Source organism: Boleophthalmus pectinirostris, unplaced genomic scaffold, assembly GCF_026225935.1.
Source record: "Boleophthalmus pectinirostris isolate CB_2022bp ecotype Guang Dong unplaced genomic scaffold, ASM2622593v1 HiC_scaffold_19, whole genome shotgun sequence".
NCBI lineage: Eukaryota > Metazoa > Chordata > Actinopteri > Gobiiformes > Gobiidae > Boleophthalmus > Boleophthalmus pectinirostris.
The window spans coordinates 15687656-15715136 of NW_026571140.1; the positions used below are offsets into that span (position 1 = coordinate 15687656).

The window sequence follows — 27481 nt, forward strand, 5'->3', positions numbered from 1 at the left end:
TTTCTGCTGTAGTCCCACATCATATTGCCAATATTTTGACAGTTGCCTTATCAAATTTATATATGAAAACAACCTGGACTACACAAAAGGGAAGTGAAAAGCTGTACCATGATCAGTAGATAAAGCAACACAGTTTCCATTGAGGAGGAAAGAGACTCAATAAGCCTACCTGAACATGGTACATTTCAAAGTAAGATCTTATCAATGCCACTTTAAAGAGAGCACATCTTCCAAAAGCTGTCTTTGAGCAAGTGCTGCAAATGTGTAGTAATTTTAAAGGTGGGATTAGTCTGATGCCCTCTTCTGATGAGGGCTGGTGAGAGTATGAGACCACCTCAGTTGATGAACATCCACACACACACACACAAATCTAGACTTAAGAGCATACATAACATAATAGCCTAGATGATGAAAACAAACAACTGTGGCAAATGAATAAAAACTAAACACAAACATAGAACATAATACAAAATCAAATTAGAAATGTATTAAGGCCTAACAATAAAAAAAAATCCCAGTAAAATCAGAATGAAACTCAGAAAATTTAACATTTAGTTTCAAAAAATGTGGATTATATCTGTTATAAATATGTACAACAATTGATTTAATTTATTAGGTCATTTGAATTACACAGACCCAACTCCTGAATAAGTTCAGTAGGTTATCTAGGCTTACGTCATGGTTCAGATTGTGCCTCCCTGTCCTGAATGATGGAGACTTTTTGGATACAAGGGCAATTTCTGACCCTTGGATATAACATCATGGTCCCCCAGATGTACCCAAACCACACATGCTTATTACAAATACATGGTTATTAAAAAGTCTGGATATTAATCATGTTTTTCAATTTGGGTCATTAATCTAAAATAAATAATAAAAGGTGCATTATGTAACTTTTCTGGTGGAGGACCTGCAACTGCTTGACTCCTTGGAGATATTAGAATGACCAGGTTTTCAAAATAAAAAAGCTGGGACACCCCCAGTTGTGGTGGGTGGTAATAATAAAATTGTGAAACGACTGCGTAATTAAAGAAAATTGTTCTGCACTCGGCCCATTCACGCCTAGCATGTGTTTATAGATGTCCCTGGTGTCCCTATTTTTAATAAATAGGGACAAAAATAGGGACACCAGGGCATTTCTTATATAAAACTGGGACAAATCAAGGGACAAACGGCTCAAAACTGGGACTGTCCTGAGGAAATGGGGACGTCTGATCACCCTAGATATTATTCCTATCCTATCTCTCCCTCCTGTAATGTTGTTTGTTTCTCATTTTACAATTTTATTACTAACCACCCCTAACTGAAAGAGGGTGTCAGCCCAGTATTCCCTCAGCCCTAAGTTCCCCTATTTCTAAGATTTTTCTCAAAAATAAACTCTAAATCAAGTTGTTTTTATTTTTATACAGCATTTAAAGGGATGATTCAGAATAATTTAAACCTAGGGTCTTTTGCACCATAACCTCTACATTACATTTGTAGTCTACTGCTGCTGGATAAAATCTGATGCAAATTGGTGATAAAGGAAATGGGGGAACATTGGGCCTAATTTTGGAAAGAAAAAAATGACCTTAGAAATGTGGAAAAATAAGGCTGAGGGAACATAGGCACGCTCCCACCGAGAGTGTCCTAGTTTTTTATTTTAAAATCTGGCCACCCTAGTAAAATTACGCATTACAACTTGTATAGCTTGGGATGAAAGTGGTAACAGTATTCACTAAACGGAAACCCCTCTAGTCCTTTTATTTTGGAGAGCTGACATTTCTGGTCTCCACGTGGGGCACGTTACAGCGCGTGTAACTTGACGACATCCGATGCACCGTGTGGAGAAGAGGAGGAGGAAGTCTGCCTCAGCCGAGTCTTCTGCTCTGACGGTATCGTGTATGTGGGACTATTAAACAGACACGATGGTGGCGACGGGAGGCTGATAGCAGTTTAACATGTGGAGCTTTAGTCATCATTCCAAGGTAAATGCGTTGGAGAGACTTTTATTTTAGTTGAGCGTCTCCCTTGACGTAAATTGCTCCCTTTATCGGACATGCTCTCACCTTCCCCTAGTGGACAGGTAGGCTACGTGCCCTTCCCTATTTTTGTGTGCTGGGGAAAAAAAAATCAGGCTTCTTAACTTTATTCTTAATTCTTAACTTGCGCCTAAAAGCCCTGCTGTTTATCATCGGTGTATTTAATAGACCGTAGTACAAAAGTGTGCGTTAGATTTCTGTGTATATATATACATATATATATATACACTATACGCTAAAGACACTACTTTTAACAACGTGCTGCAGCAGACAGTTATGTTAATAATGGGTGTAGGCACTTGTACCTACATCTGTGATGTGTGTCAACTTACAACAAATAAGCCTAACGATAGAACTAGTCATAAATCCTTGTTTTCATTCATAGCCTATTTATGCCACAACAATATAGTCTAAATCTACAGCTCAAGCAAACTAAAGTTAGACTAATAAGTTAGTTATGCAGTCTGACTTATTACGTCTTTTCCCACGTTGTGATAGTTCTGCACCTCCATCTATCAGAACTAACCACAAGCCCCAGCTTTCAGGAAATGACTACTCTTCTTCTGTCATGACACAGTTGGAACATAGTTGCTCAACTTTCTTTTTGACCAAAACGTAAGCAAGTAAAGGTGAAGTAAATCCAACAGTCTGATTTTTTGCAATTGCTATTATTCAAACCCCTAAATATAGTCACCATTATACCACTATACCAATAATATAGTTTGTATAATATTCATATGCTATGTGACTTTTCAGTTCAACATGTGTCATTTTGGGAATCTGTCTTTTTATGTAAACTCTAGTTCTTCCTGGATGTTTGTACATTTTTTATGTAATAAAGTTGGCATAAGCTGCTCCTTCTACATGTGCCAGCCTGTTGCAGCATTGTGGATTAAACAAACGTCTTATAATGGAAAGAATGCCACAATTGCACCAAAATATTAGGCTATAAAGCTAACTGATTACAGAGCTGCATTGTAGAAATCGTATAATTAATGTGTTTTCCTGCATGTAAACACATACATGGTAACTTTATTACCATTTCTACTGTGATGTTAGATAGCAAAAGAAAAAAAAATAATTCTGTCAACTTTTTGAGTTCACAGACATATAATGTTAGATGTTAAATCACTGTATAGTATTTGGACTTTACTTGGACACTACTATTATGATAATTAGCATAGCAGCTGATTGTTATTTTTCTGCCTATATTTTATTTGCTCTAATTGGCTTTTTCTAACTACTCTAATATTTATCCCACTAAAAATCTATACATTTTTAACTGATAATAATCACTTTTTGCTATATTTTCAAAAGCACTGTATGACACTTGAAAACTTTTTATTGTGGCAGGCCTGACACTACTTATTCCATGCGTCACACTGATGCCTGATGATCATAATAGATTTACAGTAGGTACATAGTGCTGTTTGCTTTGCGCTCTAACCTTTGATCTGTGTCCTTCTGTTGTATTGCTGTATCCCTAACAGACCAGCTCAGTGCACAAGGACCAGATAAACGAGTGAAACGTGATGCAGACCATGGCCTAGGGACCAGGGCCTCCGGACAGGGGTGTCAGCGGAGACCCAGACAGTCTCGTGGGTTTCCGTGACTTGAGAAGCCTTCACTTCTACTCTGTTTGTTTATAACCCTCAGCATCCTCACTGCTCTGGACCACAGGTTAGCAGGTAATAGCTTAGTAACTGAGGGAAGAGGGTTGAATGTATTTTGCAGCTGTGTTTCTATAGGCCAACTTTAGGCAACTTTGTCTATTCTCGTTACAGAATTATACCCTTCAAATTACTTTCTTTCCAAGTTTTACATTTATTTTCCCATTTGTTTTATTCAGTAGATATGGAATTACAATGAACTGCTCATTTTACACCAACAACAAAATACAAAATTAATTATTGATTTTAAAAAAGTAGTCCATTCCTCTTCATCGTACCAGCAGAAAACAAGATATTTGTAACTTAAAAACTAAAAATAATGTATTGGATTTTCATATTTAATTCTCACATAACCTTTTCCACAAAGTACAACATTAAATGATTAATTGTGTGATTTTTGTATGTAATTACCTATTTATGACTATTTCTATCCTGTTACCATGCTATATCTGTGTAGTAAAATGTTACCAAAATATTTAGTTTGTAAAATACAATTGCAACAGTACAGGTTTCAGAATTTTTACATAAATTATTTTTCACTGAAATGTATAGAAATATCCAAAGTGAATCTCTACATGTCAAAGCTGAGTAGTTATATTACTTACTCGTACCATGCTCTTTCATTTTCATTCACCCTGTCATCTCTATTAAACATTGCAGGGCTATAAAATGGTGTGATAGCGTGTAAAAAATCTAATGTCGGTCATTCATTTAAGATTTGATATTGCATTGGTAAAGGCTTTAACCCAAAATATTTCCAGATAAAAAGCCCATTAAAGGTGTTGCCATGTTAGAGACCTGGTTAATGTGATGATTAGAAGTTAATTATTAATTTCAAGGGTCATCATTAGGCAGCTGCTCAGTGTTCTTCATCTTATACTGCAAATGTGTACTTTACTTCCTCCAAGTTTCCACTATGAACAATGTCAGTAAAAACTGCGTAGTATTTTAACACTCATCCTTCAGTTAGAAGTGCTACATCATTTTAACACTCCTGCCTCAAAGCAGAATTTAAAGTTTCACACTCACAGAGGGATGTATAAAAAATACCCTGCATGCATACTGCAAGTTAAACAATTAAATATCATACAGCATATAGTTTTTATTGGACCACTTGATAAACTATATATTTAGACATACAATAAATGTGAATTAGTGGTCAGGAAGACTCTTGTCCTGTTGATTTAACTTTTTAGTGCTCTTGCTCATATGAGTATCTAGTTTGGATACTATTTTTAGTATTGATTTGTATCAAATTTTTGATACTTTTGACAACCCTTCCGCTTATGCTTGTCTTCGAAAACTTCAACTTTTAACCATTTGTGTAATTCAGATATGTGGCCACAATAAATGACTTTAAGGGTTTATTGTATGGCATCAAAGTCATGTGGTTGATATAATTAAAATTTACATTTATTAAACATTTTGTCATAATAAACAAAAACAGAAAAAAATAAATAAATACATAGACATAGAAACAGACAGAGACATTGAAATATTTGTCCTCATCCTTTTTTATTACTGCTTAAGATTTACCATTCTCATCATCTTCTTACTGAATGGCTGGTTACTTTTCTGGCATTGTTTTTTTTTTGGAATTACTATAATTATTATTTTCTTTGTTTCTGTGAGTGCAGTCCCACTTGTTTATAGCCCATTTCAGAGAGCCACTATCTAATCCTTATATTTGGGTCAGTCCAGAGTATTCTGAATGTAAGCTGCAGATGTCTGAGGCATTAGATTTTCCCATGCTTTTTTCCTTTACATTATATAATAGACCCGGTAGTGTTTTCTAGGTTCCTTTTCAACCTACTGTGTGGAATTTTATTTACATGACCATCTCTCAACATCTCACATACCTTTGGAGTAAAACATAAAAACTTGATTTACCTGTTGCAGTAACTTTATGCTTCATTTCTGTGACAGCGAGACAATTGGTGAATAACATGTGTATTAGTATTGTGTTTTGTAACTCATATGAATGCCAGCTCATCTTTGTCATTATTACTGTGTAATATGTTAGCCCGGCCCAGCCTGACCAATCACACTGCTCTGATGACAATAAAAGTATGATGTCACTAAGAGGCTTATGTTGCTGCTTGAATCTTAAAAGCAGGTTTTAGAACGCTGTTGTTGGTATTGTTGAGGTCACTGAACTACGGCAGCTTAAACTTGGAGCAGAAGATCACATTGATGCTTTGTTATTTGTTCTTTGTAGCTTTTACCCATAAGGTTATGTAACAGTCCGGTACTAAAGACATGAAAAAAGTGTGAGGTGTATGAGAAGAGTAGTAGTTACCTCTACATAAGGAAGCATGCTTTGTCTCTTGTTTCCTATGGGCAATGCAAGTTAATAATTACACTCATGTAGTAGATGTTTACATTTCTTTTTTAGCTTCCTCTCTTTTCCACACCTTTTCTTTTGTTAGTTAAATTATTGGATATAAATAGGTCCATTGTATTGTTGTTATAAATAGCTGAATATTCTGTCCATGTATCATATGAACTGGAATAACATATTATAATAGTTGTACATATGACAGGAGGCACAAGTGGACCAACTGAGTGATTCATTCAGCTCATGAAACATTTTATCAGTTAAGTTTAGACCAAGATTTGTTTATTTGTCACCACTGTTACCACTAATACTACATCCATAAACAAACCATTTAGGTGAATGAATGAATTTAGGAGCTTCATTGATATCTAATATAGGGAGTGTTTAAAAAATATAACTTGTTATATTTAGATTAAAATCATCAAGTATCAAGTAATCAAGTAGAAGTTTTGCTAAACAATACAACTATTTTCATACAATGTAGCTTATTTTGTGGTATTTTAATTTTTGACTTTGAATTTGTTTAATCTTTGATTTCCATCCATCTTTCCATTTTCTTCCGCTTTATCCGGGGTCGGTTCGCGGAGGCATGATTTTTGAATTTGTTAAATGCAATGTATTCAAGAAAAAAACATATTGGAAACCACTCATGCAGATTTTCTTTTGCATCATTTCCAACAACATTATTTTTGCTGTATGCATGCATTTATTCATAGACAAAGAAAGTGAAATTATCGGCATACAAGATAAACACAATTTTAATAATTTTGTGTAAATATTGCATAATGGATTTGTGGCAGCATTAATCCTACATATGCTGTTTCAGTACAGCCAGATGTTTTTTTTGTTTTCCAGATGACCAGAATGTGCAGCTCCTAAACTTGGACAGAAGCACTCTCCATCATGGACTCCAAAAAGCAAGGGGTCTTGAAGCACCTGCGCCAGAGGGTGCACCCGCTGCTGCCTAACTTGCTGAGGAACAAGACACCCTCAAAAAAGGGAGCTCTGCAATCTGGGCTGGCCCCAGACCACCGCATGAGCTCCTCTGTACCGGACATTAGACACAACTATGTCCCTCTCCCATCCACCGCACACATCCAAAAAAGGGACATGTCCAGCTATAGCAACCCCTCAACACCGCTCAACAAAACAGCTAGGAGGCAGGCAGCAGGCGGGAGTGGCCTGAGGATGGAAGCAGGGAGGAGTGAACAAGTCTTATGTGTGCCAGCAGACTGCACAGATGGGAATTCCTCCAGAAACTCTGATAGCTACCTCAGCCAGAGGCACCTGAGAGGTGCTGCAGACATGGAGCCAGAGGAGTTGAGCCTGCCTGAGGTCATGACCATCTACAGCCCAGAGCAGCCCACCGGGGAGACACAACAGGTACATGCTAATCAATGAGTGAAATGAAATGATTAAATAATATACTATATTAACACACACTGGTAGATTTCTACCACTAAACTACTAGGATATCTCAGAGATTATCCTTTGTGGTGACTGACAGTTTATACTTTCTTTTTTTCTCACCATAGCCTGATTTTTAATTTTTTTTTGCATTATTTTAAATGTTTGCATTTATTGTAGCTACACATACTCCAGTGTAGTCAATGCATTTGCACTTTTGCCAATGGTCTTTTTCCTCTTTACATTAATATTCATATTCATTAATACTCGATAGAACTTGGCGGAGCTAGACAACATAAGAGCTAAAAATGCAAATTTTGTTTATTAGAAACTGTGGCATCTTGTCAGAGTTCATTTTTTGGAACAGGTTATCCAAACACAAGAGTGTCTCAAATGTCAGGTGTGTGGTATTTGCAAAGAGTGTTCAAACTTTACTTGCCGCTTCTTAATGCTACAGACCTCCCAAAATCAATAGTTTACAAGAGGATTTAGATAAACTGTGTGTGTGTTTGCAGAGTCACAAGACACGTCTCTGCCACCTGCTCAGCCCCACAAGAAACAAGGATATGCACTAAACTAGAGAGTAAATATGGAACATGCAATGCACTTGCTGCTTGTGTGCACTAGTACAAGTTATTCTGTTATTTCAGTCTATTTTATCAGTTCACACTCTGGAATGAATCAATAAAGATGGCTAACCTACACAGAGATGGCCATTGCATAAGTCACTTGCTGTATATCAAGTGTAAAGCTAATTTTTTCATAATGTCAAATAGATGTAAAGCTATCAGCTCAACAGATTTTTTTCTGCACATAATATACAATTCTTGTCTTCTCAGCAGGTGCTCATCATGTAAAATCTGGCAAATACACTACATCCACGCTAATCTGCATTTGTCTACTTTTGTTCTTAACAGATAATGTTAACTTTATTTGAACAAGCTGTGAAGGTCAAAGCTGTTTTCATTTGCTGGGAAACAGCATAGAGAATTTTAAAATGAAGTGTAAAATATAATAAATTACTTATAGTAGTACCTGGCTCATTAAAAGAATCACCAGGGTCAGAAGGCACTACTCTGTGATAAGCCACTATGATCTCCACATTAAGCATGACATACATGACATAGATTATTTGACCAGATCAAATCTCTTTACATCTTTATATCTCTTCACATGTTTGATATTACTCATCATATTTTCTATTTTGTGATGGGGACTTGTATGCATGAATATGGACTCATGGAGACATTTTAGAACACATTTTACTGCTGTGGCTTGAACATTATTTGAGTAGTATCCTGTTTTGTGTGACTTGCTGATTGATGCCACAGTAAACATACCCCTGCTTTTACACAGATTCAAAATGATGGACTTTTTTGAATTTTCCAAAGCAGAAGTTGAACTGTAATCTGACCAAACTTGTGTAATGACCTGTGATTTGAGTGGGCCTTCTTGCACTAAAGTGCTTTCTGTTAAGATTGAAGTTGTGCACATGATTCCATATAGTGTGTGAAACAGTGTAGCTAAATGTTGATACCAGCTGCTTAGTTACTAGAGCAATGTTTTATGTCTGAGTCAATTCCCAGGATACAGTAATTTCTAATAAATGCTCCAAGGATTAACCAGCATGCACCATTTTTAACACTGACTTCACAAGCAAAACATAATTTTTTAAAATGTCTTTGTTTTTCTTCTTGCAGCAAGATGACAATACTGAATTGAACAGTGACATGATCATCAATGGAGACACCCAAACTGTAAGTGCTTATATGAAATAATTAGGCAGTCTAAATTCCGTTCATGGCTTGGGTGCGTTTTGAATATATATTCTTTAAATGCAAATGTAAAATGCTCTTCTACCACTAAATACTACATTCTGTCTGACATGTGGTTCAGTGTGGCCTGTTTATTGTTTTTGAGCTGCCCTGGTTTAGACTGGGGGAAATCTAACCTGATTCTCTGTTCTCTAAAGCACATAATTTCACACAAAAAAAGCTTTATAGAGATTAAAAATCTGTTGCAAAATAAAGCAAGGACTTGGACAATGGCAATGGCAGTATTAATGCAACAAAAGTAAAGGGACATCGTTCAGCAAAGAATATATTTTAGTGCTTTTTATTTCCAATTCAGTAGTAGTTCAAAATAGTGATGCCCAGATAAGAAGACGTTTTCATTATTTGGCTTTTGTATGTGTGTTTAGATTGAGCCGGGCGGTGAGACTCTGGCTGGGTCAGAGGTCACTGAGCCTGTAAAATCCTTTCTGGTGACCATCACGCTGAAGGAAGGACACAACCTCGTCATCAGAGACCGATGTGGTAACAGCCTTATCTCACCCTGACACCTCCACTTATCAGATAGACTTGAGATGATGGACAGGCTCATTATCTTTGTGCACATCAGTACACTAGTGTGCAGAAACAGAAAACTAAAACCCAATAACCTGCCAACAATAGGGCATTTTGAACATGTGTTTATGTGCATGTGTATGCAAAAGGCTGTGGCGAAACAAAACAAACATTACTAAGCATCACTGCAGGTTATGTGGACATGGCTCTTGCAACTGACACCACACTCAGATGATTCTGTGGTGTAACATGAAACCTCAACCATCGCCCAATTTCCCAATTTAAAGAAGTGTTGTTTGATGTTTGATGGCACTTTAAAATTACATTTGACAAAGTCAAACCTTCAACAATGTGAATTAGTGCTTGTGTTTCAAGGACACATGCCTGTTTTTTAAACCAGTTTATTTCCTTTTATTTCCTTAGTTCACTAAATCTTATAAGTGTGATAGAATGTCTTGTGTGGGAAATGATAAATTATTCAGATGCTGTCAAAGGTCTAGAATAATACAAAGAGAAAGCAGTTCAATTACTGCATATCATGCCTCATCTTAATGAGCATGGATTTTTAAAATTTGGATGCAAACTTAGATTTCTACTTAAAGGTACATTGTGTAACTTTTCTGGTTCAGAGCTTGTCAAATGCTTTTCTCCATGGAGATGTTATTGCTTTGTCTGTAATGTTTCAAAGTATGGCATTAAGCCTTTCTAATCTTCATGGAGACCAAACCAGACTAAGTTACAGGTTAGATCTGTGGAGAGGTGACCATGCTCATGGTCAGAATGTCTGTTTTTCTAGGTATTTTTGAGCTATTAAAACAACCAGTAATTTTAAAAATGTAAGATAGAGCTGTTTAATGTCATACTGTGGAATATTCCAGGCAGAGCAATGACATCTTCATAGAAACAAGCAGATGATGGAACAACCAAAATGTTACATAGTACACCCTTAAAGTAGAATCAGACATATAACTGGATGCAATAATATTTGACTAGCAGTAAAAGTCTGTTGTTAAGTTAGTTTACATACCACACTCATACCACCATAGCTATAGATAGATATAGATAAAAATCTGCATGTCTTTGATTTGTTGTGGTAATAAATATTAAATCACATATATGATCATATATATAATCATATCTACTTAGAAAGGTCATGGCAGCTTTGCTTTTTGAGTTTAGCCTTTTGTACATGTGTGAATATCTGGTTACAGCTCATGTTATTGACTCCTGGGACATGAGACAGCTGAGTGTCAGGTTAGCCGCTCAGCTCATTCGTAGCCAGAGCAGGATTCCACACTGCAAATTAGAACCTGTCTGCACCACACCCACTATTCTTCACACGTATGTTCACTCAGTATGTGTTTGGATTACCTCTATGCCACATAGTTTTATTTGTACACATCTACATAATGCAGAGAAAAAAGGATCAGGAAGATTTTTTTCTGCAGTGTAGTTAAAAGTGGAAGTATAAGCCCTGAGTGGTTAAGAAAAGAATGTTGCGAATTGATATGTCAAAACATTACAAGTTAATTCTTCACTTTACAAAGAATGACAAGTTATTAGTAGAATGTTGTGGCCTGCCAGTTAAGCAGAAAAACCACAAGATCACACTTTGTAGACTGCTCTTCACTAGTGTTAATAGTTTACTTGCACAGACATGATATAAATAATAAAATGGTCTAAACACATATTTTTGTGTTTACAGGTACAAGTGATCCATATGTCAAATTTAAACTGGACGGAAAGACGTTCTATAAGAGCAAAGTTGTATATAAAAATCTAAATCCTTTATGGAATGAGACCTTCTCTATGCCAATCAAAGATCTGAACCAAAAGCTCTATATTAAGGTAAACCAATTATAAGGCATCTACAAGTTTGAAATGATTTTATATTAGTTTTGGAATTAACTTTACTACATACTGCAAAAACGTATTACTTACAAATGTGTGGTGTTCTGAAATACAGGTATATGACCGTGATCTAACAACTGATGACTTTATGGGCTCTGCTAGTGTACTTCTGAGTGAACTGGAGATGGACAAGTAAGTACCTATGCAGTAAAAAGAGAATCTTGTTTACAAAATGTATATATTTAATAATACGTGGACATTAATAGTGCTATCTTAGCCAGTCACATTGAAGCAACCTACAAAGCACAATATATTAAAGGAGTGTTTTGGAGTGACAGATTGATGAGACTGGTATTTTGTAGTTTCTTCCTGTTCAGTTTTTCTTCAACCTAATATTCTCAGACTGATGCACCCTTTAATTACACTGATTATTACATGATTGGTAATATTACAGGCATGTATTTATATCCACAAAGTAAATCTGATAATCAACACCTGGTAAAGGGTGTTAGTCAGTCTTTAACATTTTCTCTTTCATCTTTGTCTTTGTCACACCTTTGTTTTGTTTTTGCATAGTTTTCCTGCACAGTTTGATAATCGGATAACTCCAAAACTTAGATAATGATCAAATATTTGTAATGCATGTACACATACCCAATGTGTTCAAGTTTCCAGGTTCCTTAGTAAATCAGTTTTATTAGACATCCAATCTCACGCCTCTCTTTACAACACTAGAGTTATTTCAATTTTCTCCAACATGCACTAGTAGGTAGCATAGTTCACAAAATAAAAGATTTTCTTTTAAAGGTTCTATATTACTCAAAATTGACTTGTGAGATTTTAGCCATGTTAGAAGGTTGTTACATCATCAAAAACATTCCTAGAGTTGTGTTTTGTTTCATTTTCACATGTTTAAGTAACCTTTTATTATTAGTCTATCTACATCTACGTGTTTTTCTGTTTGAGAGAAGAACTCAGTCTAAATATGCAGGGCTGTGTGTTAAACATGTTTAAATGCAACAAAATGTAACTCCAGGTATGTTTTGATGAGGAAACAATAGCATAATATGAGCTCTTTAAAAGTACATAGCTTGCCACTTATCAATTTTATTTTTCAACTGTTTTCCTAGACTAACAACGATGTCCCTGCCACTGAACGACCCGAATAGCCTGGAGGAGGACATGGGGCTGGTGCTTATGGACATGACCCTTACACTCAGAGATGGAGGCAGCAGGAAATTCAATGTATGCTCCCAAATACTCAAATAAGCACACATGATCCCCATAGCAACCAGCACTATGTATATGTGAAGCATGCTTTTCCAGTGTTTGTGTCCACGGCCTACTAACCTGTCTGTCATTCTGTCTAACATGCATGCGACGGTTGCAGCGATGGTCCAGAAAACGCAGCAGTAGGGTAAGGCATAATAGGCAAAATGTATTCATATCAAACTATATATTTTGCTTATACAAAATAGCTCAGTATATTAGAAAAGTAACTCACTCGGTCCTGTAGTGTGGTCAGGAGCTAGGCATAATCTGTCCACAAGAGGGCAGCAAATCTTTACAATAACATAGTTGAAATAGCGATCGGGAAAGCGCTAGTATAATATGTCTTTGTTGCCTGTGCTTTGGTAGTTGGTAGATGCATGCTTACTGCTGTAGTTTGTTACTAGCTGCTGTAGTTCCCTTTTCTTTTCTTTCTGTTTGTTTATTTATTTGTATGCCCTAATAAGTAATTCCTTGAAATCCTTATAAATAGGTTTCCATTTTAAAACCATAGCTCTTAAATTCTCTATAATATGCAGGGGTGAAAAGTACAGCAACTAATTACAAATACTCGTGTTACTCTACTTTTCTGGATAATTGTACTTTCTTGAGTACTCTTGCGTACTTACATAATTTTTTTTTAAACATGTAGATGTAATTGGGGTAATTCTAGCAATGCAGTTGTAATTAGCTATTATTTTGCATACTTTATAAAGTTGGCACCAATACAATCATTGTAACTGATTACATTCTTAGCCATATAAATGTACTTATACTTGAGTACCCATTTTTCCGTACTTTTTACAGTACTGAAATAATATTTTACAGTAATGCACATATTTTTCTGATGCAATGGCCACTTATTCTCTTAGCTCATTCCTCATGCTGGTACTTGAAAGTGTGTCTAGGCAATAGGCGTGGGGAGGTGTAACATGTGTGAGAGTTCACCAGGGTGCATTTGATGTGCTTTAATTGATTCAGGGTTAAACAGTTCTCCCCGCAGCATTGTGTCAGAATAGAAGCTCATCTAATTATCCTCCTATAGATTATTAGGATTTTATATAAAGGATTACTGCAGGCTTTAGTCAGTTTAGGCCTACCAGTGATATGCGTTTTCTGTTAAACAAAACGTACAATCTATTAAAGCCTATGTACATTATAATAATAGGTCGAAAAAGTACTAACTGATCTTAACACTTGAAAAGGCTAATTAAAACATAATCAGAATCAAAAAACGTTTTATTGTCAGTGAACAATGAAGGAATTAGAAATATGCTTCAGCGACATGGTGCAACATAAAACAATGAATAATAATATTAAATTTAAACTATGATTAAAAAAATAATAAAGAGATGCATTCAAAATAAGGTAGATACAAATATACTTTAATATACAGTGTGCGAAGGACAAAAGTGCAAAACATTTGTCAGTGCAAATAGATTAATGACTAATTATAGTAATTACAGTTGAAGCTGTTTAAAGTGAGAGGCGTTATAAAGTGACAGCTGTTATAAAACCAATTAAAACTAAATAAATTTTAAATCCCCAAAAATTAGTCTGGTAACATGCCATATAATGTATCTGTGATGTATTTATAACTTGCTGGTTTGGTAAAATCATATGAGTTCCTTCTATTTTTTGTGATTGCTGTTTACATTTGGTCGTTCTCCTCTCATAGTCAGGAAACCCACAGCAGACTTTTCGCCTGTCAGACACATTAAAGAAGAGCCAGCTGTGGACGTCTATGGTGACAGTGACTCTGGTGGAGGGCCAGGACCTGCCTGCGGAGCCTTCAACGGGGCACTATTTTGTTTCCTTCAGACTTGGAGAGCAGAGATTTAAAAGCAAGGTGCTTTTCCAGACTTTTTTTGTTAAAGCTGCAATAATTTGGGGAAGACAAATTCAAGTGCACATTTTCGAAAGCAATTTCAGCAATTAGATATATGCTTTCCAAATAAGGATTCATGGATGGATGTTGCTTACTTTAAATACATTCAGGACATATCGAATTTTGAGAGAAATTAGAAATACAAAATGATGAACATATTTGTAAAGGTCTAAGCTACAGGGTTAGTTCTTTTCCATTACCGCACAGAATCATTTGTTGTTTGCAGAGTACATTCTATTACATAAATAATTGCAGTTTCTGTCATTGTGATCGCAAATTAATTTGAAGTTGTTGTTTTTTTTTAGTTTATGTTTTTCAAGCATTGCAAATGAAAAGTGAATTCTGTCAACTGAACAAAAGTTTGAGGAGTGAATATATTCCATCACTCATCCAAGCAGCATCCTCAGTTCTGACAGAATTGTACTTACATGGACAACTGAGGGATTACATGGATTTACCATTTAGTCCTGCTGCGTAATAATATATAAACATTGTTTTTTAGAGTAAAAGCAAAATGGCCAATCCACAGTGGAAGGAGAAGTTCACATTTAACCAGTTCTTCGACAGTCCGGACATTATGGAGGTGGAAGTCTGGTCTAAGGAGGGACGCAAGACTGAGGAGTGTCTGGGAGTGTGAGTAAACCTATGCACACTGTTTTATGTTCTTCCACAAAAAAAACCTTTAAACTTTCACAGTGTATCAAATATGCAAATTCTGTGAAATGTTGTTAGTAAATGCAAATTGGACCTGTGTAAAGAAGCAGGTGTGCTGTTTCCTGAATTCGAGGTGTGTTTTTTGTTGTGAGCAGGTGTGAAGTGAACCTGTCCCAGATCTCTGTCAATCAAAGGAAGCTCTTCACGCACGTGCTGGAGCATGGGAGGGGCCGTGTGCTCTTCCTGGTGGAGCTAAGCGCGTGCAGTGGCGTCTCCCTGTCCGACCTGTGCGCCGCGCCGCTTGACGAACCACGTGAAAGACAGAGCCAGCTGGAGAACTATGTCAGTACCCACACATCTGCACGTTGCTACAACTTTGCATGACGGGTCCACACAGCTTGCAAATATCATAACTGTCTCATTTAGCATCCATCTCAAAAGTTACATTCCTGATACTTAGTTTTAGTCTGAATTTTAAAATTGTATTACAGACCGTAACATAAAATTTGAAATTGCTAGATTTTTTTCCCTTGTACATTATTATTTATTTATTTATTTTTTTAGTGCTCATAGAATATGACAAGCAATAAGATCAATTTATTCACTTGCCATTCTTCAACTACATGCTATAAAGATTTGAGCAACTTTTTACATTTATTTTTAATTGTTCAATTGAATTGCTTTATATTTTTGTATTTTAACAGCTTGCCAAGTGGTGGCAGTATTTGACAGAAACTTTAAAAATTTTTTGGCCTCGATCAGATGAATGCCAACATGAATATTCTTTTAATATTTAAATAAAACATATAACAGTTTTTTTTTCACTGTTGTTAAATAAAAGGCTGGTATAATTTGCATTAATTTGGGTTTATTCAGGTTTCGTTCTTTGCTCAAGTTAATTTACAATAGATATAATATTTAAACTCATTAGATTTTTTTGTCCTTCTTTCACCAGAGTTTGAAGAGATCTTTAAAAAATTTGCATGATGTTGGTTTTCTTCAAGTGAAAATCCTGAAAGCTTCAGACTTGATAGCAGCTGATATAAATGGTTTGTAAAGTTAGTGTTTTATTTATTCATTTTGTCCACTCTTGTTTGACACATCTACACACAATACTCTCTTTAGGGAAAAGTGATCCTTTCTGTGTGTTGGACTTGGGAAACGACAGGCTTCAGACGCACACAGTCTACAAAACCCTGTACCCAGAGTGGAATAAAGTGATTACACTGTCAGTATGGGAGAAAAAACTGCAGACATGCTTTTGTAATGTTTTATGCTGAATATTTGGAGTGATGTATTTGGCCTTCATGTCTGTCCACAGCCCTGTCAAAGACATTCACGATGTTCTGATGGTGACGGTCTTTGATGAGGATGGGGACAAGGCGCCAGACTTTTTGGGGAAAGTTGCCATTCCTCTGCTTTCGGTACAGTATCTCACATCATTGTCTCAGTAACATATTTACACCTTTAGCTTAAATGAAAGTGAAAAGTGGGCTTTCACTACAGCAGGTTGGAGACTTGCTAAGATGTAATGCACTGTGACTGCTGGTCAGGTTCATGGCTCTGCTCCTCACCTTGTGCCCTTTCTGTCCTGCAGATCCGGGGGGGACAACAGATCACACTCCCACTGTTAAAACAGGACCTGAGCGGCCTGTCAAAGGGGAGCATCACTCTGGAGCTGGAGGTCATCTTTAACCCTGTAAGTGAACCCACAATTTACTGGAGTGTACGGTAAGACTTTGACCAGTAAATAATTGTATAATAAACTGGGAACAAGGCAATCCATATCAAAACAGTCTTCTTTTTTTAATCAAATATGCTTTTAATAAATATACAACATCATATTCATTCAAAACATAATTAGAAAAATACACATTTTATGCCAAATGTGATTAACCACTTCTTTTGTATTTTCAGATCAAAGCAAGTATAAGAACATTTCAACCGAAAGAGAGGCTTTTTATTGAAGATAATCCAAAATTTTCCAAAAAGGTTTGTACTTTTACATTTTTATGTGTGGCTAAATACATCAGTAAAATAATATCAGATTTGTGCAAACTGATGCACAATCACATTACCACCAAGCAGCACTAAGGAGGTCAAAGGTGAGAGGTCAATATTGGGTGGAATACCTAAGTAAAACATAAAATAGATCCATGTTTTTATGTTTATTGCCAAATATGTTTTTGTGTGAACTGATTTTGAAACCACTTAAGTTTGATTGTCCTAGAAGAGCCAAAAACACAGAAGCCAGGACTTAGATTGGTCGGAATGAGTTTGCTGGGGCTGTAATTGACCCCGGCTGTGACAGAGTTCCTGCTCGCTGTTCTGCTACATTAGTTTGATATACAGTGTGCAGGACAGGGCGCGAGACGGGGTGCCTGACTGTCTATCCACTGCACAAAGACTCTTTGTTAGGAGACAATACAATGCTTATTAATGCCAAAATTGGTTAACACACCAGGGACCAAGTTAGGATTTCTCTCCGATTTTAATGTTTGAAGTTGGTTGAAAAAATTAGGTCACATTACTGAGTCTTTTCTTTGCCCACTGACTACTATGGCTCATCCAAATCACTATCTCATCAGATACGGCTGGGCAATATTGACTATTATTTCATGATTTTTTTCATTATCTCAGTAACAATATTCAGACAATATTTTAATAATGTGTGAATGGGCCAAAATGTACCATTAAATGTCTCAGCTGAGGTATCAGTATCGCACAAAATGTAAATGGATTAAAAAATGAACCCCAAAAGGGCTTGTTTGGGTGATTACACTAGACATTTCTGTGTCTTTTTGAGGTTTTTAATGTTATTTATTATACACAATATACCCTTTAATTCTAATTTAGCAATCTCCAAAATATTAGTTTCAATATTACGCATTTTTCAGTATATCTTCCACCTCTACTGTCAGATATACATTCACTACAAATGTATTGGCATATACCTATGTGCTTTTCATTTAACTGCAATTCAATCGAGCACCATTCAGTTACACCTTGTAAAAATCTAATTTCATACTCATATATCTTTCAGGCCCTGGCTCGAAATGTGATGCGCGTTCAGACACTGTTGAGGGCTATCATGTCTGCACTGCAGTACATCAAAAGCTGCTTCCAGTGGGAGAATACTCAGAGGAGCCTGCTCGCCTTCTTGGTAAAGTGGCTTAACTACTTATCAACACACTATCTGCATTTCTCTGTGTCTCTCCTCCGAGCTGCAGAATACAAGTGCAGCCTGGCCAACCTCCACTTGAACCCTTCTTCTGAGAATCTTAATCGATGCTGCGTTGGGCTGAGTCGAAACTGCAGCCCTGGCCCCATCTCCGTGTCGGAATGGCCGCTCTCGACGTTTGCGTGCCTGTGCGGAGGCCGAGTTAAGCCTCAGCTGGAGAGAGAGGAGTCCCGGTGGAGACGAAATGCAGTCTATTTTTATTCTACATCTCTGACAACTCATTAACCCTCGGTCCAGTCTGTGCTCAGTTTGATTTGGAGCCCATTACACAGACACAAGTCCAATTAAAAAGCTCTGTGGAGATAAGGCTGATTTCCCTTCCTACCATTGTCGCTTACAAGTGCTAAGCAGCTGTGAAGACTGAAATAGAGGGGCAGTCTTTTAGCACACCTTCTTAAAGTGGGTGCTGATCTCTTCGACATTATTTTCCTCCACATCTAGGCTGATAAAGATGGCACACAGCGCGGTATGTATTAACTATGCAGGCAATCAAGGTCATCCAAAGTTCCTTTTGTTTTTACACCTGTCCGCCTATAGATGGCACTAAGGCTTTGCTTGGCTTCTGAGGAATGTCTTGTGATGCTGATGAGCGGAAACTGTACTTCAGCCAATGGTACAGTTTGTTCAGGTGCTGTTGAAGATGGAGATGCAGCAGTAAGATGGATGTAGCCCCTGCACTGTCATCATTCAGGATTCTCACCTAAACTATAGTGGCTATTATAAGTTACAATTTAGATTAAACTATAGTTCACAGTTGCGAGATTAATCGCAATTTAATCAAAATTGCAAATTGAAAAGTCGCTACATTTAACAAAGATTATTATAAGTATTTATGTAAGAACTTGAAAGAAAGCTACTGAACAAATCTAGCTTTATACCTCAAGAAAATGTTGCATTTTATAGCAATTTATATAAATAAAATAAAACACATAGTAATAACAATCAATCATTCAACACACTCATAGCTACATTTTTTGCATACACTCAGTAATACATAGCATGCGTTACTCTTGTGCTCTTGGATTACTGCTGTACTATGCAAACCCATTGTTAGGCTCCGGCCCTGAAAATCCCACCACTGCCTGCGAACATACCACCCCTCTGTACAGTAGCTCTTCTGACATTATCTGCCCTTTCATTTTTTTATTTCCTCTGATCTCAATTGCATTTCCAGAACACCGCATCGGCCCCTGTCCTCTGCCCCTTCATGCCTTTCAACCTTTACAATTATCAGCATCTTTACGGGCGGCGTATACAGTTCCACTAAAGCGTGACACTGCTGTCTCTCCATTCCCTGTGCCCTCAGTCATTACAAAGTCCCCACTAATAACACATAACCCCTTCAGGGAGGAGGGGGGTTCAGCTCTGCTCCCAGACCCTGATTTTGGCCGCTGATAACACAGAGCAGAGCGTGCTTGGCTTTTTGCACATTAAATCCACTGGTGGTAGTAGTAGCGTTGGTAATGTTAGCGGTGGGTGGATGGGGCAGGAGTAGTACCAACCTTTAATGCCTCAAAGGAGAGTGATGTCTTGACCAGATGTGCATTTTTTTTATTAGCAATAAAAAAAAAAGTAAAAAAATAAATTCCACCCCCTGAATTTGGCCCTCTGCCACTTTGGCAAATGTGGCTCCTGTGTCTGGATTATTTCATACTTTGATTCAGCCAATCGAGACATAATATCCTCTTATCCATTTATGCGCGCACATGTAGCAGCAGCGGCGCGAGGAATGTCACACAGAGACTCCATGTGGCTGCAACAAATGGCGCGGTCAGCTTTATTAATACAGCCATGATTATAGAGCCAGCAATTATGTTTATGATGCTCATGTCAGTCAGTGGGAACAGAGTGAGAGAATGTTAGGCTAGAATGAACTAGTAATGAATTAGATATATTAGTATGTTTATAGACAAATATTTCAAACATGTAATTAGGAATGTTTAGATGATTTGGTTACTTGATAATCGTGATTATTAAGGTAACATTATAATCAAAAGGAAAATTTAGATGCAAAAATGAAGCCATTTAAAGTCAATATATAATCAGAAAGAGTAAGCCTATATGTATAATTATGTCACATTAACTTAATCATTCAGAAGGTTTGATTTCATAAAGCTGGTCACATACTAGACGAATGCTGATCTGTTAGACAGCAGTAATGAAAGAAATGTTAATGCTGTGTCAGTAGTTGTAAAAAATCTAATTGGAATGTTTCTTTTCACCTTTTTTCTCTCTAAAACTTCATATTGTGACATCCCTACATGTATTTAAGATGAGTTATCATAAGGTTATGATAAACGTAAGGCTTTCCCTATGACATTAAACAGCACAATTAAGCTAAATGGTTTTGAAATTAAACTTCAAAGTAATTATGCCTTAATAAATAATGTTAGCAAATATCAATTACATAATGTACTAAATCACATACTTGTGTTTTTGTCTTTGCAGTTGTTTGTTGTGGTGGTGTGGAACTGGGAGTTTTACATGCTGCCGCTCTTCCTGGTCGGACTCATCTCATGGAAATATATGAAAATTCGGTCTTCTCCGGCCAGTCAAGATCTGGTTTGTATTTTGTCTATTTTGCCTTTTTTATTTTGTATAAAGAGAACTTATTACTTTTATGTTTAAATTAACACCAACTGCAAACAGAAACAGAAACAGTTTTGAATCAATAAAAGGCAATAATGAATTACACATCCTTGAATGAAATAAATTATTATCTTAATAATAGAATTTTTTAAAAGCAATAAAGCCTATTATATGCTGGATAGATTTGCCGCTTCTAATGTGCAAAGCTTATAAAAATGAATTAAGATATTAAAGTAAGTAAATAAAATACTATAGTCCATTATAATTATAGTTGTTAAATATTAACACATTCAAAAAGGAGTGGGAACACATGCACACATTAGTACAATATAGTAGTACAAATGCCAGAGGCGTGAAAAAGCAACAATAAAATATTTATAGTTAGATCTGAGAATAGATCTATGTTAATTTTTGAAGACCAATAACAATATTATTTAAAATTTTACATTTATTTACCCTTTTTGAGAATTAAACTGTCCTACTACTAAACCAATTAACGTGTGGTCTTGCTGTACTGAAAGAGCCCTGATCACTCAAATGTGTCATTCTGTAGTACTTAAAAGAAGCACTTAGAAATACATAAATTACAAAATCCACTGCTACTTCTGACGCGCTACAAATATAGACACTGAAAAGAGCTGCTAATTGCTATTATTACCACTGAGACTGCACATGTCAAATTTAATGAACTGTTTAGTAACTGGAAATTATTTACCAAAAGACCACTTTTATGCTTGTATAATGGCCATGTGATGATAGTTTTATAGTGAATTTAAATGAATTATGTTAAGTTTAATTTCCCTTACCTCAAGATGTGTTCATGTTCCGTGGGAAAACTGTGTGCGCTGTGTCCACAAATGACAGCGAGAGACTATGCAGGCAGACCTCAGGGTCAACCTCACACTAGCAATTGTAATAGCCACTTCTTTAAGTCATAGACTAAAATTTAAATGTCTGTACTAAGTCATTTTTACTTTCACTTTTGAAGGAAAATATGGATGTGGCCGATGAGGAGGACGAAGATGAAAAGGTATGTGTGTATGTGTATGCTAATCGAAGGTTCCCCTTGCTGTGAATTATAAGAATTTTCTAAAAACTGAGTAAAATGTCTGTAATCTAGGAAACCCAATTGTTATTTTTGAGATTTTAGCACTTGACAACTTCTTCTAATTTAGTAAACTTGCGGTTGTCAGACAGACATTGAGGCTTAATAAAGACCTCACAGACTGGCTTCCACATGTCACCACACATTCATATGGTAATAAAGGGGTGGGCCGAGGGGCTGTGCTGCATTTGGGAAAGTCCCTAAGCTTATACACCATATAATACCATCAATATGGAACTAATGACAGTACTTAGGCATGCTTTTAATGCCTGCTCGAGTGGAAAGTGTTACCACGCTTTTAGGCGGCGATATATTTCATCAGAATGACAGCAGTTTATTGTAGGTGTCGTGAATGGACTGCGCTGTCAGCACAGTTGAAACTGCTGCTCAGGGCTGGATATAGGCTGGAGTCATCCACTCTAATATTACTTGGACATGCAGTTGTAGCAGACATTGCAGACAGTTGATGGGATGGGACAAGGCCATTGGATGGATGGAAGTCAGCTGACTCTAAAGAGAATAAGCATAATGCAACACAACACATTCCAAAAGCAGAATCAGAGTCATTTAAAACACATGATTTTGTTCTAGAGGAAATTGTGATAATTAAACTAAACAACAGATATCTTATATTGTATTCTGTAAGATGCAAACATTGTGTTGTAGCAGTATCATATGAAATATAATAACACGTAATGTTTAAGATTCACATATATACAGGATACACAGATACATATATTAGTTTTTATGTTTTTTTTTACACTGAACTTATTTTAATATTGCATGCTTATTTGTTTTGTTTGTTTGTTGTATTAACTTAATTGCCACAGGAAATTTGCAAAATGTTAAAAGTTTTTTCTTTAGTGGCACAAAGCATGATTCAGATCCATAAATGATTCCTGTATTTTTTCATATACTGCATACATATTTAAAATAATGATTTCAGTCTTCCTCTGTGCACCGTGCATTTGAAATAGCAATATTAAATGTTTTATGACATTTGGACACATTGTGGCTCTTTCCCAAACACTAGTATGGCTTAGAGCTAGTTATAATTCTTTGTCACATCACCAGCAGTTTCACTAAGTTGGGCCCATGACAAAGACCATGACTTTGGCTGATAAACAGTGTCCCCCCCCCGCATCCTGCTGACGCCGGCCCCTCTCCGGAGTCTTCACCCGGAGCAGTGAGTGTGTGTTTGATGTGGACACTGGCTCTCTCCACACATCCTCAGATCCGCACTGGTGTCTAGTCTGTTGTTTACTTTAAAGCCCCCCTTCCCCTCTGGGATCTGGATGAGCCTGAGAACGGAGCTTTATCGCTTTTATAATGTGCAGCCCAGTCCCACTCTCAAGAGCTACCACTTCAAAAAAGCCCTTTCAAAACTTGTTCACATAATATGCGCCTTTGTATTTGGGATTTATAGACATCCTACAGAGCAGCTTTGAACGCTTTTATTAATACGGCTGTACTTACACATTTGTCTTCTCACAGTTTTATATGGAGTCTAAACTGTCAGTCACTCCAGATATTGTATGCAAAATATATGTATAAAATAAGGCGTGCATCCTTAGAGCTACCCCATTAAATAAATATTAAGATCAGGCTCAGTGACTCGCCAAACTAATCCGTGGACCTAATAGTGAGACGCTGGGGTTTGTAACTCGCGCACATTTATTCCATGCTATCTCCCAAAATTCATTATTTTACCATTATTATATTATCCAAAAACAAAACATAAAAGTATCAGTATCATTTCTCTGTATATTTATATTTCTACTATTATGTGCTTTTTTTTTTAAGGAATCAGAGAAGAAAGGTCTGTTAGACAAAATTCACATGGTCCAAGACACTGTCATTTTAGTTCAAAATATCCTCGATGAGATCGCCTGCTTCGGAGAGAGGATTAAAAAGTGAGTTATTTTATTAGCAATTCCTGAACTATTTTATTTATTTTCAGTCCCTGTGTAGTTCAGTTTATTTTACTCACTTATTGCTATTACTTATTATTGTGTCCTGTTATATTATTGTACTTATCTTTTGTGTTTTATTCCTTAGCACATTCAACTGGTCTGTGCCATTCCTGTCCTGCTTGGCTTTTATCATCTTTGTCATCGCCACTGTGCTCACGTACTTCATCCCAATTCGTTACATCATTTTAGTCTGGGGTGAGTCTCACCAGTACCACTTGTGTGACGCTTGGTTTCAAACATACCTGCTGCTTTTTTGTCGTCCATATCTCCATTCACTTTATATTTTACATGCTTATTTATTTACGAGGGCTCTGATAGTCTGCATAAAACCTGTTGTTCAAGATAAGTGCATAATATAGTGTCTGGTGGTGGTTGGCGAAGTGAAAGTAAAAACAGTTAAAAGGCAAACGGCACTTGAGCAGGATTTGGTGGACAGCATGTGTCTCATGTGCAGAGATTTGTTTGTGTGGAAACAAAGAGCACAGCGGCGAGGGACTCCCTCTAATGATACGTTGGTGTGAATCTCTGTTTTAGGTATCAATAAATTCACCAAGAAATTACGGAACCCGTACAGCATCGACAACAACGAAGTGCTCGATTTCCTGTCCCGAGTGCCTTCAGATGTGCAGAAGGTAAGCCCCCACGGATCAGGCAGCCAGGAAGCCTCAAATCCCACCGCCCCGCAGCTTTGCACCATGCGAGAACAACTCCCAGGCATTCTTCACTCTTTTCTGTATAATTAGCCCAGCCTGTATAATTATGCAGCCGCGTATAATTTCTGTTGTGTTTTGGTCATGATACATCCCTGGTGGAGGTCTTTGCACAGCTGCCTGTTCCCATGCTTCTACAGGACATTCTGCTGTCTCACCACTGAACTCACTCAGAGACTGCTCTCCTCGCTGCGCTCTGAGGGGACAGAACTTAGCAGGATAAATGTAACTTCTTACTAACTACAGCATCAGTCAGAAACCCAGCGAGCATTTGGTGTATCTTGTCCAGATCTCCTTGTATTTTTTCCTCATCACTGTCCTCTGTCTTGGGCCTGTTTGACCCTGTTTGTCTCCTAGTCTGTGTGTGAGTCTGGAGTGTGTCTGAAAGTGCATATGACAGGTTAGACTACTCATTTCATTAAAACATAGCATCATTCTATTCAAGATTTTACAAAAAATCTTACCTAGTTTTTTTAGTTTTTTATTTTGGGAAAGTTTATAATTTGACATACTGGTTGGACACAGACAGCAGATATGACATATGCAGAGGTAATTCCATCCCTCACATTTCCATTCTGTAAACAAGGGTCAAAGCTTGCCTCATTTTCAGTGGTTACAGTTAGACTAATAAAACATAAATGACATTCTTAATTTGTTATATTAAGGTTTAAACTGCCAGAATAAGTGGTCCCTGAATTTTGGATGGAATTTTTGGTGTCAATGACATAGATAGAGTTATTCTTTTTTAGAACTCAGTTCTAATTCCTTTTTGTAAAGAAAAAAAACATAATGAGACTTACAATTGAAATAGAAGTATGAGTTGGTTTTTGTATCATAAAGTATACTTTCCACAGGAAGATATTGTCATTATTTTTTTTAGTATTAAATTCAAAGTAAAATACGTTTGAGAGCTTAACTACTATTTATGGGCCTTGATATTGAATATAGGTTGCAAATACTGGATATTGGTTTTGACTTTGGCTTTGCAATATGACAAAATGATCATATTTTTATCTTAATTTTAATTTGATCCTAATTTTTAACTTTGATGTAATTTCATCAAAAACATTATGTCATATAGACAAACTTCTTCCTTCAATGCCTGAACTTGTAACCACATGCTTTTACTGACAGAGGATTTGCTGAGGACCCCACAATTAATATATTAATTAATATAAATAAGTCTGGAGGAAAGTTCAGCATCAACACAAAATCAAACATCTGTCAAAGGCATAAAGTGATGGACTTGTAATATTAATTATGGAAAATTAACAGATTAATACAGGAAAATCAGAGGACCCAATCACTTACATAAATGATAGAGTTGAAAATTTGTGAAACATGTGTTGATATTTTATCCGAAACAATGACCCAACCTATTCTTTGAAGCAGATGATAACAGAAATTATAACTTTAGGTTAGGTCCAGTTACTTATTTACATTGTTTATGTTTTGTCTTGTTCAGGTGCAGTATAGTACGACCAGAGGCACCAAGAGGAAGAGGACCTCGTAGTCTGTGAAAGAAACATGATGCTGCTCTTTGCACAAGGAGGTGGATGAGCACTTTGTTCTTTGACGTGTGATACATTTTCAAATGTAATTCTGCAGTGAATGGAAAAATGTATTTCAACCAAAGATGTAAAAATTTAGTTTCATCCTCATGCTGCATCGGTAACATTAATAATAATAGCTACTTTAAGTTGTCTTAATAAAGCATGAAAAAGATTTAATTTATAATAAACAATTAGTTTATTAAGAATGATTTAGGCTTAATACTTACTTAATTAATACCCTAACACTAACTCCTATCCCTAAGTAGTTTCTTAGCCAGAATCATTCTTAATAAACTTTGTTCATTTTGAATTCAGTTTTTGCTCATTCTTCATTAAGGCTAATTAAGGTATAGTTATAAAGTGGTACCATTGTATATGTATGTATTTTATATTTACATTTCAGCTCTTATGACCTCATATAAGATTGTATTGTACAGTTTACTTGATCTTTTATTTGGTTTTCCTATTTTCATTGTATTTTATATTTCTGAATGTAAGACATATCGATAGAGTGTATTTTCTATATAAAGGCTTACTATGTGGGATCACCATATAAAAGCATGACGGCGTGACAGATACACAGCAATGGGTATTATAAATAGAATGCCAGATTAAATTATATGTTCCACAAGCAAATCATACACCCGTTTTACTCCGGTTCATTTCATCATGCTTCGGTATTTATGTCACTTTTATTATTTTGCTTTTGGTTGAACCGTTATCAAACTTGCATTGCACTCCTCTTGGTATTATACCCTTTGCTCTTGAACAAAATCTCAGCAACTCTGTAATACACTATTTATTAATGACTGTTCCGCTGAAATCTGTCTGCCTCTCATATCCATCAGCAATAAAAACTCAACCTCC

The 27481-nt window shown here is 36.4% G+C and overlaps 1 protein-coding gene across 4 annotated transcripts; it reads left to right on the forward strand.

The window, feature by feature from the left end:
- The first annotated feature begins 1806 nt into the window (after positions 1-1806).
- mctp2b (multiple C2 domains, transmembrane 2b) lies at positions 1807-27481 on the forward strand. Of its 4 annotated transcripts, none has more exons than XM_055154482.1 (24): positions 1807-1967; positions 3512-3709; positions 6885-7412; positions 9137-9193; positions 9637-9751; positions 11487-11629; positions 11748-11824; positions 12763-12877; positions 13023-13049; positions 14580-14750; positions 15292-15422; positions 15599-15785; positions 16399-16492; positions 16569-16671; positions 16765-16867; positions 17041-17142; positions 17361-17435; positions 18487-18606; positions 21133-21246; positions 22262-22303; positions 24182-24291; positions 24437-24546; positions 24886-24983; positions 26527-27481. In XM_055154482.1, the coding sequence occupies exons 3-24, from the start codon at positions 6933-6935 to the stop codon at positions 26572-26574; spliced, it is 2622 nt and encodes an 873-aa protein (XP_055010457.1). In that variant the 5' UTR covers positions 1807-1967; positions 3512-3709; positions 6885-6932; the 3' UTR covers positions 26575-27481. The 4 variants fall into 4 exon arrangements, with proteins under 4 accessions (XP_055010457.1, XP_055010458.1, XP_055010460.1 ...); XM_055154483.1 differs by having other exon boundaries at positions 3512-3701; XM_055154484.1 differs by having other exon boundaries at positions 1811-2065.

Coding starts and splice junctions, on each gene's coding strand:
- mctp2b (XM_055154482.1), top strand. CDS start 6,933: ATGGACTCCAAAAAGCAAGGGGTCTTGAAGCACCTGCGCCAGAGGGTG. Junction 11,825..12,762: donor AGTGAACTGGAGATGGACAA/GTAAGTACCTAT, acceptor CTGTTTTCCTAG/ACTAACAACGATGTCCCTGC. Junction 16,493..16,568: donor GATAGCAGCTGATATAAATG/GTTTGTAAAGTT, acceptor TACTCTCTTTAG/GGAAAAGTGATCCTTTCTGT.